Raw genomic sequence first — 13,239 nt, forward strand, 5'->3', positions numbered from 1 at the left:
ATGTTGTCAGAACAGTTGAGTTAACCTTGGGGCATGATGTTCTCTATATGCCTGCCTTGGTGCTCAGCAGTCTCTATCTTCTTAAAACTGAACCACATGGGCTGGCGAGATGTCTCAACTGGTAAAGGTATTTGCTGTCAAGTGTTTGGTGACAACTCAAGTTCAATCCCCAGGTCCTACACAATGGAAGGTGAGAACTAACTCCCTTTAAATTGTGCTCTACCTCTTTACCACAGCATGCATGCAGCCATCTACACAAATGAATGTCTTAAAAAAAAAAAAAAACCAAAATCTAAAAAACCCTTAGTCCCAGGAGTGCCCATGACCCTAAAATCTAGGCAGGACTCTGACTTCACCTTGCTTCAGCAAGGATCCTGTTCCCTGTTTCTTGAAGATGGCCCTAGGTATTCTGCCTAAAAGGCACTGTCAGTGGTCAGGGCTCCAAGGAGAGAATGCAGAAAAATAGGAGGGAGCCCAGAGCAGTCCCTTCCCCCTCCATCACTCCCAGAACAGTTGAAGCTGTAACCCTTGGAGACACCAAGAATCCTGCATGCACACAGACCCTGGACCTACAAACTGGAATCCAGATCCTTTGGCCCCATGTTCTGGGGAGGCTGTGCTGAGGCTCTGCCTGTCAGGAGATGTGGCAGGAGGAGGAGGATTCTGGTGTCAACACTAGGCACCCCTTCTGCTGAATCCTGTAGACACCAGTCTAGAAACCTAGCCACTGCTGTTGCCTGGAAACTCCCGCTCCTTGGTACACCTTCCTTGGCTGTTCACCTGCTCTGCTACCTGCTCATCCAGCAGGGTTCCACCGTTCCTTTCTTTATACAGAGACAGGGTTTCTCTGTGCAACAGTCCTGGCTGCCCTGGAACTCACTCTATAGACCAGGATGGCCTTGAACTCAGAGATCTGCCTGCTTCTGCCTCTTGAGTGCTGGGATTAAAGGCATGCACCACCATGCCCAGTACCAGAAGTTTCTTTTGTGTGATGCACACAACTATTAGTGTGGGCATGTGCATGGTGAGCTTGAGGGCAGATTCTGACAGCGGCCTGTCATTCTTGGTGAGCCTTCACTTTATTTTTGGAGACAGGGTTCTCTCTGAATCCAGGGCTCACTGATGTGGCTCTGGTGGCTGGCCAGAACTCCAGAGATCTGCCTGCCTCTACCACCCCAGTGCTGGGGCTAGGCACGGTTTTAGCATAGTGCCAGGGACCTGAACTCAGGTCAAGTACTTCACTGACAGCCACCTTCTGAGCTCTCTGTTTCTTGTACTATGAAGGAGCTCTCAACCACAGCTTGCTGCCCAGGTTCATGAGGCCAAATTGAGGTGTTGGGTCGGGGCGACTTGGTTCAGGTCTCTTGTCACCCCTGAGAACCTCTAAGGGCACATGGCGCTGGTACTCTGTGTGCCCATCCTGTCACCACCTCAAGCATCCCACAGAGTCCTTACCACAGAGGAGACATTAGAAAATGGAAAATGTCTCCTCTGTGACCATCACTCTTTCCCAGTGGCACAAAGCACCCAGGACAGCTGAGGCCTCAGTCCAGAATCTGGACTTACAAGGAATTTAAATAAAATTGTGGATGTGAAGCCAAGCTTCCTGGGTTCAAGTCCCTGTGTGCATGGAAGGCGGCAGGAGTTGGGCATCAGCCTTTCCTCTTAGGTCTGCACTTGTGTAGCCACCTGCTTCACAGGGTGGCTGCCAGCACACAGCAAGAGATCCAATGTAGGTGCCAACCTTTGAGTGTCACTTCCTTTGGGTCACCTGTCGAGGTGAGTATACAAGCTTGGCAGAGGCTGGCTAGAGGTCAACCTCAGGTGGTATTCCTCAGCCAACTTTTCTATTTTTATGTTGGGCTCAGTGGTTGAGAGCACTTTCCTCTCTTTTAGAGGACCCAAGTTCAGCTCCCAGCACCCATGTCTAACAGCTCATGTAACTGCAACTCCCTTTTCTGATCTCCAGGGACACCCTGATGTGTGCTCATGCAACACACACACACACACACTAATGAAACTTAGGGCTGGAGAATTAGCTCAGCAGTTAAAAGCACTCATTGTTTTCAGGAGATGTGGGGTTTGGGTCCCAGCACCCATGTGGCAGTGCACAACTCTCTGTAACTCCAGTTCTAGGAGATCCAGGTCTCTTTCGGTCTCCTCAACACTACATCCATGTGGTGTACAGACACCCTGCAAAACGCTCATACACATAAAATCTTTAAAAATGTGTAGAAAAGCTGAGCTGTGGTGGTGGACACCTTTAATCCCAGCACTCGGGAGGCAGAGGCAGGTAGATTTCTGTGAGTTCAAGGCCAGTCTGCTCTACGGAGTTCCAGGACAGCCATGGCCTCAAAGTGTAAAATATCTTAACTATGTATTTAGTGTGTAGGTGCCACCGAGCAGGTGTGTGGTCACAGGACACCTGGGAGTCAGTGCTTTATTGACACTGTGTGTGTGTGTAGTGGGGGGCATGAGAAGAGAACTTAAACTATCAGGCTTACACAGCAAACCTTTTGCCAGCTGAATAGCTTGTCAGGCAGTTTTTGTACTTGAGAATAATTTTGACATTACTATGTGTGTGATGGGTGCGGTGTGGGGCTGTGTGCCACAGGGCGAATGTGGAGGTCAGAGGACAACTTCAGGAGTCAGTTCTCTCCCTCACCATGAGGGTGCTAGGGACTGACTCTGGGCATCAGGCCTGTGAGCAGAGACGTCTGGCTTTTTTTGGTTGTTTGGTTTTTGAGACCAGGTCTCACTATGTAGCCTTGGCTGGCCCAGAACTCAGAGCTCTTCCACCCTCTCCCTCCTGAGTGCTGAAGACACAGTTCAGTGGTTCAGAGCACTTGCTGTTCTTGCAGAGGACCTGAGTTCTGGTCTTAGCATTCACATCAAGTGACTCAGAATCCTCTAATTCTCAGCTCCAGGAGAAACAAACAAAGCCTCTGCCTCTTCAGGCCCTCACTCAAATGCACAATGCCACAACAGACACACCTGCCCACATGTAATTAGAATAAAAAACAAATCTTTGAAAATGTGTGCTACCATGCCCAGCCTAATCATGCTTTTTGAGACAGGGTTTCTCACTGGCCTGGAACTAGCAAATTAGGCTAGGCTGTGTGGTGGCAAGCCCCAGGGATCTGCTTGTGTCTGCCTCTTCTGCACTGGGAGTTCAAGTGTACACAGCCATCCCAGCCTTTTCATCAGGGTTCTGGGGATCAAGCCAAGGCCCACATGTTTGTGTAGCAAAGACTTTACTGACTGAACTATCTCCCCAGCTGTCTATGGTTTTCACTCTGACTGCCGTAAACACAATGTCAAATGTCTGTCTGTCTACTATGCACCCAGACTGCTCCAATTATTCAATTATTGTTATTATTGTTTATTTTTTGACAGAGGGTTTCTCTGTGTATACCTGGCTGTCCTGGAACTCGCTCTGTGGACCAGGCTGGTCTCAAACTGATAAGAGACCCACGTGCCTCTACCTTCCAAGTGCTGAGATTAAGGACGTGCACCACTGACCAGACAATTATGGTTTTTTTTAAGATTTTATTTATTTATTATGTATACAACATTCTGCTTTCATGTATATATGCACACCAGAAAAGGGCACCAGATCTCATAACGGATGGTTGTGAGGCACCATGTGGTTGCTGGGAATTGAACTCAGGACCTCTGGAAGAGCAGTTGGATGCTCTTAACCTCTGAGCCATCTCTCCAGCCCCAGACAATTATGTTTAAAGTGTTATACTCCAGTAATTCTGTCACTTAAAAGGCTGAGACAGAGGATGAATTTGAGATGATCTTGGGCTGAACAACTTGTCTTAAACACTACCACTCTTTGGTGGGGTGGCATACACCTTTCATCCCAGCACTTGGAGCAGAGGCAAGTATACCTTCGAGCATGAGGCCAGAAAGCCCTGGGTTTAATCCCTAATACCAAATGAACTATGTAGGATTGACTACCTGGGAGACAAAGGTCGGTGGGGGGTTGAGAGGGATGATGAGGAATTCAAGGCCACTCTCAGATTCATAGCAAGTTCAAAGTCAGCCAGGTATATAATACCCCACTCCCAACCACTACTAACCCTGCCCTCACGAAGAAAACAATAGAAAAATAGTTTGAAAACCTGACCAAAACATATCCATAGGGCCACTAAGAACTCTTCTGAATGCCTTAGTCTCAAATCCTAGTTTCCCTTTTAACCCAAGAAAGCACAAATAGTCAGGGATCCGCACTGGCTGCTTTATTGACAGGCTTGTGAGTTCCTGAACCAGCCCCTACCTTTTCTACAAAAGCAAAGGAAGAGGAAAACGGGTTCCCAGGCAAAGCCCAGCAAAGGACCTTGACTCCGAGGCCACAAGCACAAGGAGGTAGGAAGGACAGGGGGTCCAGGTCCTCAAGGACCATGTGCTGGTGAGGTGGCTGAGGAGACTGGTGGTCCCACAGCTATTCTTTGCAGGGATGTCAGGAAACGGTCACCAGAGGAGCCAGAAACCTTGGGTAAAGGGTTGGGGGCTGAAGAAGGGAGCAACTCGAAGGCTTTCAGAGTCATTTGAGGCCACCCTGAGCAGCATGGTGAGACCCAGCAACCCCTCACCTCCAGCCTACCACAAGCAGTCAGGGTCACTGTTACAGCCACCTCCGCAGCCCCACACACATCCACTCATTCGAATCCAGTCCATACACGGAGGGAGGGCTGTCATTGCCCTGGAATGTCTCTGGACTGGTACCCGGGTCAGTACTGCTGAGGGGGCAGTTCCTTGATATTGCTACTGATTAGCTGCTTCACAGGCGTCTATCCAATCGCTGTACACATCCACTGGTTCTGACAGATCTGCAACACAGAGTCAAGGATGATTTCTAGCAATGAAGCCCTCTCCTGGGCACATTTATGCTATTTATGACAGGGTCAATTGGACCCCTGCCATGTGCCTTGTCATTTAGTGTTAAGCCAGTAGACAAGGTAGCAGTGGCTCCATAACTGCCCACAGGAGCAGGGCAGCAGGAGGGACTGACAGTTCCTTGTCTTTGGTCACCAGTCCCTGAGCAGGTAAAGACAGTCCCAACTCCCACCCACTTCTCTCATTCTCTAGGAATCAGATGACTTTCCAAGGATACATGTGATGGGTGTCTGGAATTCCTCTAGGCACACGGTACAGGAGATAACTCCAGTGTTTCGAGCACGGTCCCTGCAATAGGACAAAGTGGAAGGATGCATGAGAAACGAACACTGAGCCTAAGAGGGCAACCCTGCCAGCAGGAAGCCCAGGGTGAGCAAGGCAGGAGAAACAGGCTTGGACGCCCATAGATGTGGGCTGGCGCACCCTAACCACCCGCTTACATTTTCACGTCACAGGACTTCTCGTGGTTGCAGAAGGGGCAAGTGAACTGGGTCTCCAGGGTGCCTGTCATCTTCTTCTTGGGGGGTGGCTTCCGTTTAGACTTCCTTCGTCCCATGGCTGCAGGGGGATGAAACCTGTGGGGCAGAGGAGGGGTCAGCTGCTGGCTACTCTCTACCTCCATCCTCTGGAAGCAGGCTTGAGGCGACCAGCAGTAGCCCATGGAGAAAGGAAGATGTGCACTATGACGTCCAGGCTTCTACCTGAGGAACTTAGGCTCCTGACCTTAGGCCCAACAGTCCCTGTGTACACTCTGGGCAGTATGGCTGAGAACAGCCTTTAACCTTGGTTTCTCAACTCACTGTGTGACTCCCGGTAGGTCACTTAAGATCCCTGTCCTCAGGGGAAGGTAGGGGTGGACAGGAGGCTTAAGAAAACACAGGACGGGGAGGGTATTCAACATAGTGACTGCATCCGGTGAAGGGGTGAGGAGTTAACTCCAAAGAGTGACTAAAGATGACGTCAAGGGCAGCAAGACGGCTTAGTGGGCAAAAGTGCCAACCATGCAACCTGATGACATGAGTCTAATTCTGGAAACCGACACAAAAGCCAGGCTCACATCCATAAGCCTGGCACTCTGATGTGGGGATGGGGCAGAAACAGGAGGACTGTTTGGGAGCTTGCTGGCTAGTCAGTTGCAACAGAATACGGAAGGTGAGGACAGACTTCCCAAAAACTTGTCCTCTGACCTCCACACACACAATGTAGGAGTGTATCTCCCCGGACACTGAATATAAAGTCTCAAGCAGCTCCCCCAACACCCCCCACCCCGCCCCACACACAAGAAAAAGGTTTTTCTTTTTCTTTCTGAGACAGGGTTTCTCTGTGACTAGGAGGCTGTCCTGGAACTAGCCCTTGTAGACCAGGCTCTCAAACTCAGAGATCTGCCTGCCTCTGCCTCCTGAGTGCTGGGATTAAAGGTGTGTACCATCAATGCCAGCAGGATTTTTTTTTTAGGGGATTGGAATGGGGTGGCAGTGAGACAGGGAAAACAAATCAACTGAACAAGTGACAGTCTAGCTTGGTGCCCAAAGCTGTGATGAGGACACAAAAGGTTGGGAGGTGTGGCACAGGCCTTTAATCCCAGCATTCTGGAGGCAGAGACAGGCGAATCTTTGTGAGTTTGAGATCAGTCTTCGGAGAGAGTTCTAGGACAGTCAGGGCTACAAAGAGAGATATTGTCTCAACCTGCCCCCTCACCAAAAAGCAAAAACAAACCAAACATGGACTCCATTCCCAACTATCACAGGATGACTTTGAATTCCTGACCCCCCCCCCCCCCAAAGTGCTCAGACTATAGGCATGAGCTGCCATGCCTGGTTTTCCACCTGACACAGTCATGGGTAATACTGACTATCAACTTCACAGAGTCTAGAATCACTTGTGAGAGTTAGAGCATGGGAGTCATCTTGTTTAGGTTATAATGAATGTGTAGAGATAAATATCCACCCTAAAGGAAGGCAGTGCCATTTCTTGGGCTGGGGACACAGACAGATGCCGGTGAGGTGGGGGAAGATGGGGGTGGGGCTAGCAGAGCACAAGAATTCACTTCCTTCTGCTTCCTCCTCAAGCTCTTTCCTCTCTGACAAACCTGCTGTGGAGCCTAAAGAAGCCCCTCCTGCCTTAAGTCGATTTTGTTAGTTATCACCACAGCAACCCCAAAAGTACCTAAGACACAACTCTAAGACACAAGACAGGCGGTTTGGAGAAATAACAGTGTCAGTGGAGGGACACTCAGGGGCAGATGGCGTGCCAGCAGATGGGCAGGGAAGCAGCAGCAGCAACCACTCATCTCTGCCTGGGAATGCACTCAGGGTCTGCCTTTGTAGTCACTTCCGTATGCACCATACCACGCCCACCAACTGTTTCTAGGCCAGACCCCCACCAGCCAGCTGGGGTACCAAAGAACTGAGAGGGCAGTTACACTATTTGTCTACCACTCACTGTAGCCTATCTGGTCTGGAACTCACTCTGTAACCCAGACAGAATTCTCAATGTAGACCAGAGAGATCTGTCTGCCTCTGCTTCCCAAGTGCTGGAATTAAAGGTGTGTGCCACCAGTGCCCTGGTCAGATATTTACATTACAATTCACAACAGTAGAAAAATTACAGCTAGGAAGTAGCAACAAAATAACTTTATGTTGGGGTCAGCACCACATAAGGAACTGTATTAAAGGGTTGCAGCATGAGAAAGGTTGAGAACCACTGCTCTAGGGGCTGTCATGCCCAACGAGTTGCTTCTCAAGATTCAGTTAATGGGAGCTTCAGTGAGCTGCATTGTCTCATTTAGAAATCCTAGCACCATAGCCGGGCGGTGGTGGCACACACTTTTAATCCCAGCACTCGGGAGGCAGAGGCAGGCAAATCTCTGTGAGTTTGAGACCAGCCTGGTCTACAAGAGCTAGAGCCAGGGCAGCCTCCAAAGTCACAGAGAAACCCTGTCTGGAAAAACCAAAAAGAAATCCTAGCACCAAAGAGGTAGGAGGATTGCTACATTTTTAGCCAGCAGGAGCTACACAGTACAGCAGACCAAAACAGAACAACAAAACCAAACCAGGCATGTTGGTTTAGCCCTTGGTAGGCTGAGGCAGGACGATGTCAAAAGTTGCAAGTCAGATTGTCTCAAAAATCCAAACAATGGGGCTGACCCAAGTTCAATTCCCAGCATCCACATGGTAGGTCACAACTGCCTGTGACTCTAGTTTCAGGGATCTGATGCCCTTCTCTGGCTTCCTAGGACACTGCACACTAGTGGTGGACAACCATACAAGCAGGCAAGCCCTCATACACATAAGATAAAAACAAACACATATTCAAACGTCTGTATTAATAATTAGTTACAGATGACAGGCTTTTAACAGGATCTGAGGCAGATGAAGAGTGTTACACGAAAAATAAAAGGCGCAGAGACTGATATTGGAGTTCAATCTGCAGATCAGGGAAGCAAAGCAGCTGGTCACTAACTCTCACCTCTAGCTCAGGCTGACAGGGCTGTTCCACACACAAGCTCTTCACCAAGTCTCAAACTGCTGCCTCTCTTCGGAGTAGCTGGAGAACGAGTGCCTCTCTGAGACCTTGCTTCTGTCTTATAGAAGTGCAGGATGGGCGGGGCGTTGGTGGCTCACACCTTTAATCCTAGCACTTGGGAGGCGGAGGCAGAGGCAGGTGGATCTCTGTGAGTTCGAGGCCAGCCTGGTCTCCAGAGCGAGTGCCAGGATAGGCTCCAAAGCTACACAGAGAAACCCTGTCTCGAAAAACCCAAAGGAAAAAAAAAAAAGTGTAGAATGCTCCTGAGCCTATGCTATCACGTGTCTACACAGTTATGGCTGTTCCTCCTGCGTCCCCCCCCCCACCCCGCCCCCAAGGTCTGGGCCTGGCAACTACCTACAACAGAATCACAAACCTTCCACAGGCCACCTTGGTGGATCCTGTTTCACTCAGCTGGTACAGGTACTGCTGCCAAGCCTGGCAAGATGAATTTGGTCCCCAGCATCCCCACGGAAAGAGGGAATGAACTCCGCAAGCCTTTGTACACAGGCACATTATACACACAAAGACGTCTAAAAAACTTTCAAAACAGGGCAAGCACGATGGTTCAGCAGGTAGGGACGCTGGCTGCCGAGCCTGACAGCCTGGGTTCAATTCCCTGGACCCTCAACGGTGGAAGGAGAACCGCTTCCTGCAAGCAGTCCTCTGTACACTGTCGTACAACATCCAAAACGAACTAATTTTCGACCACCTTAGACTCCTTCAAGGTCCTCCAGCGTCTACAACCCTCATCACCCATCTCCGAGGCAGGGTTTCACTGGGCTCACTCCCCAGCATCCCCGGCGCCCGGTATACACCAAGCTCCTAATAACCACTTGCTGAGCGAACCAGTGAGGGTCCTGCATCTCTGTGTGGCCCCAGACCCCATCGGCCAGCCGCTGCCCGCGAACGAGCCGTGTTGTCCCGAGGCGAAGGGATGGGGTCGCGGCGTAGAAGCGACGCCGCCAGCCTCACCCAGGCTCCGGGGGCGCGGCCCGCGCGTCCAGCTGCGGGGTCCGGCGGTCAGGCTCCTCACCCGGCGGTCCTCGGAGCCATGCCCGGGCCTCGGCACCACGCCGGGCGGGCCGTCTGGAGAGAGCGCCTGGTCCCGCCCGGCCCCGCCCGGTCCTGCCCGGTCCGCCCGGCCTAACGCCCGCGCGCGAGACCCAGGAACCTACCTGTACCAGCTCTTCCTCGCAGCCAAGGCCGCTTCACCCGGGAGACACTAACTTCCTTCCCCTGACGGAAGCGGAAATATCGCCTCGGTTTCCCGCCTACTCCGAACCCCGGGTCATGTAGACCCCGCCTCCTACAACTGCTGGTCTCTGCGCATGTGTGACGTCTGTTACGGCGCATGCGCTCGCACTGATTGCCCGCGAGCTCCGTGGAGTGGAGACGGATTGGCGACGAGCGTGTGTCCAGGTGTAGCACCCTGGCTACCGTCCTCGCCTGTGGCCACCGCCTTCTTGGACTCCTCTCTTTTGTCCCCAGTTGCAGCTCCTCCCCCCCCCCCGCGGGAAGCGCTCCTGAGTGCTCCCAACCTCCATGCTCACTCAAGTATCCTAGCCCTAGAGAAGACTAGATGGGAAGAGGAAGGCGACCCGAGAAGGCGTAAGGGGGTAAATATGGTCAAAGTGCATTATATGCTATATATTCGCATAGGGAAATCCACTATGTATGGTTAATATACGCTAATGCAAAACACAAAATACCCCAATCCTAACCCTGACTACCTGTAATCCCAGCACTGAGGAGATGGAGATAGAATTTGAAACCCAAGGTCCCACCGGGAGGTGGTGTCAGCGCAAGTCTTCATTCCCAGCACTTGGGAGACAGAGGCAGGCGGATCTCTGTGAGTTAGAGTCCAGCCTGGTCTCCAGAGCGAGTGCCAGGATAGGCTCCAAAGCTACACCTATATAAATGCCAGATGGGAGGATAGGCTCCAAAGCTACACCTATATAAATGCCAGATGGGTGTGGCTCCCCACCTGTAGTCTGAACCTGCAGGAGGTGGAGACAGGATCCCCAGAGCAAGCTGGCTAGCTGGATGAGGTGAGCTCTGGGTTCAAGAGAGACCCTGTCGCTATATAGAAGGTGGAGAACAATTAAGGAAGGCTCTTTGGTCTCCACATGCAGACCCTCACAAACATATGTGCTTAACATACATACTTCTTTTTTCTTAATTAAAGGCTACTGGCCAGCAAGATGGCTCAGCAGGTAAAGGCACTTCCTAGCAAGCCGCAGTCAGCCTGAGTTTGATTACTGAGTTACATGGTGGAGGGCCAGAACTAATTTCTGCAAATTTTATACACACACACACACACACACAGAGAGAGAGAGAGAGACAGAGACAGAGAGAAAAGAGGACTTGAAAGCCCCCAGCAATGCTCTCCACCGAAACACCAACTGCTTCTGAGACTGCACTGAGCTCCTTCCCTAGTCTCCAGTGTTGGGATTAAAGGCCCGAGCTCTGTCTCTCTTTAAACTGATTCACTCTCATGCAGCCCTGGGTGACCTTGAACTCAAAGAGTTCCATCTGCATCTGTCTTCCTGTGTCCTGGGATTAAAGGTGTGGCTACCACTGCCTGGCCTCTATGGCTGTGGCTAGCTTTGCACTCCGATCTCCAGGCAAGATTTATTGATCATAAACAGTATATCACCACACAGGAGGATCTTTACAAACCAGAGGCCAGCCTAACTACACAGTGGGCTCCAGACAAGCCTGAGCTATACAGTGAGACCTTGCCTCAAAAAGTCAACTATCGGGTGTTGAGATGACTCACAGGTTAACACTATTGAGGGAGGTTAAGTGGTTAGCTGTGTCACGTGTTGTTCATGCTTTGAATGGAATGAAGTACAAGTGCCAACTGTTGAGTCTGGTAAGTGTTTCTCCCTGGGGACCTTAACAAGAGTTATTTCTTTAGTGTTTTTCCAGAAACAACTTGAGGTATTTATTTAGAGCAGATGGATCTCCAAGATGTCCTATAGGGGGCAGTGTCATCCTTGGAACTGACTTTCCTGAAGACAATGTCCCAGTGTTGGCAGCTCCAATTCATGTAGGATGGGAAAACTAGTATGGTGGTTAGGGCCTAAAACCCCAACACTCAGAATTCAGAGACAAGACCTTTGCTAGTTCTAGGCCAGCCTTGGCTGTATGATGAATTCAAGCTAACCTGGGCTGCATTGTGAGACCTTGGCTCATACACACACACAAATATGAAACTACAAAGCACAGAGGGTAAGATCTGTCTGTACACATCATGCCTATTACCATGTGGCTTGCTGTCTTATTTCCGCTAATGGTCAAGGCATATATGCAAAACTCTTGTTTCCAGTAGTTGTCCTTGTTAGTTTTTCTTTTCACCTTGATGTGAGCTAGAGTCAGGCTTTCAGTGGGATCTGGATTATCTGGAAAAATTGTCTATTTTAGGTTAATGGGAGTGGCAGACTGACCCTGACTGTGGGCACCACCCTTCCCTGGGCTGCGGAGCACCATCGATCTTCTCCCTCTGCTTCCTGACTGCAGATGACTGACAGCTGCCTTGAACACCTGCTGCCACACCTTCCCTGTCACCATGGACTGTACCCTTGCACTGGGAGCCAGAAGAAACCCTTCCTCTCTGAAGTTGCTTGAAGCAAGACAGTTTATCACATCGTCAGAAAAAGAAATGAATATAGCCTGGGCAATAGGGGCTGTTCAAGGGTCCAGCATCACCATCCCTGTGGTGAGAAGGTGTCAAAAGCCCAGCATTGTTGAAAACACCTGTAATCCCAGTTCAGGAGGCTGAAACAGGATTACCTTGAGTCAGAGGCCAGAATGGACTACATAGAGAGACCCGGTCAAATAAAATCATAGAATTAAAATAAAACAGGGCAGTGTGTTAGCCTAACTTGGTGCTGTAGCCTGCCATCCTAGCTTCGGCAGACGCTGAAGCAGGAGGCTCTATAGTTAAAGGCCAACCTGGGCAACTCAAGACACTGCCACCAAATAAAGTCAAAGCTAGGCGTGGTGATTTCACTCCCTTAATCTCATCACTCAGGCAGTGGAAGCAGGAGTGTAGCACCAATAATATAACCCAGAGACAGATACTGGGATAATGCTGAAGATCAGAAAAGCAAAGCAACCAGCCACTAAAGAGTTTTCACCTCTACCCGTGCTCAGATCGAAGCGGTGATCCAGACCACTGCTCCTCAGACTCACTGAGACTGCCTAGACTGCAATGCTCTCCACCAAAACCCCAACTGCTTCTGAGACTGCACTGAGCTCCTTCTCTAGTCTCCAGTGTTGGGATTAAAGGCCCGAGCTCTATCTCTCTTTAAACTGATTCACTCTCATGTGGCCCTGGGTGACCTTGAACTCAAAGCGTTCCATCTGCATCTGTCTCCTGTGTCCTGGGATTAAAGGTGTGGCTACCACTCAATGGCTATGGCTAGCTTTGCACTCCAATCTCCAGGCAAGATTTATTGATCATAAACAGTATATTACCACACAGGAGGATCTTTAAAAACCAGAGGCCAGCCTAACTACACAGTGGGCTCCAGACAAGCCTGAGCTATACAGTGAGACCTTGCCTCAAAAAATCAACCATGGAGTGTTGAGATGACTCACAGATAAACACTATTGAGTTCAATCCCCAGAGCCTGTGGTGGAGGAAGGGAACCAATTCCTGTGAGTTATTCTCTGACTTCCATGTGTGTGCTATGGTATATGTTGTATGGCACACATACAACACACACACACACACACACACACAAAAAAAAAAAAACCACACACACAAAACAGCAATAATAAATATGGAGTGTGAGGTGG

The 13,239-nt window shown here is 50.2% G+C and overlaps 1 protein-coding gene and 1 long non-coding RNA gene across 3 annotated transcripts; one reads left to right on the forward strand and one right to left on the reverse strand.

The window, feature by feature from the left end:
* Nucleotides 1-4,225: 4,225 nt before the first annotated feature.
* Nucleotides 4,226-9,754, reverse strand: Elof1 (elongation factor 1 homolog). Of its 2 annotated transcripts, XM_027411610.2 has the most exons (5): nt 9,609-9,702; nt 8,374-8,544; nt 5,346-5,480; nt 5,123-5,193; nt 4,226-4,838 (listed from the first exon to the last, which is right to left on the reverse strand). In XM_027411610.2, exons 3-5 carry the CDS (start codon nt 5,459-5,461, stop codon nt 4,774-4,776), a joined length of 252 nt encoding a protein of 83 aa, XP_027267411.1. In that variant the 5' UTR covers nt 5,462-5,480; nt 8,374-8,544; nt 9,609-9,702; the 3' UTR covers nt 4,226-4,773. The 2 variants fall into 2 exon arrangements, with proteins under 2 accessions (XP_027267411.1, XP_027267410.1); XM_027411609.2 differs by lacking the exon at nt 8,374-8,544 and having other exon boundaries at nt 9,609-9,754.
* Nucleotides 9,755-9,778: 24 nt separating this feature from the next.
* LOC118238672 lies at nt 9,779-12,298 on the forward strand. Its single transcript, XR_004769569.1, has 2 exons — nt 9,779-10,049; nt 11,860-12,298. It is a non-coding gene; the product is annotated as an uncharacterized LOC118238672 (long non-coding RNA).
* Nucleotides 12,299-13,239: the final 941 nt, after the last annotated feature.

The sequence above is a fragment of the Cricetulus griseus genome, chromosome 4 (assembly GCF_003668045.3).
Source record: "Cricetulus griseus strain 17A/GY chromosome 4, alternate assembly CriGri-PICRH-1.0, whole genome shotgun sequence".
Lineage (NCBI taxonomy): Eukaryota > Metazoa > Chordata > Mammalia > Rodentia > Cricetidae > Cricetulus > Cricetulus griseus.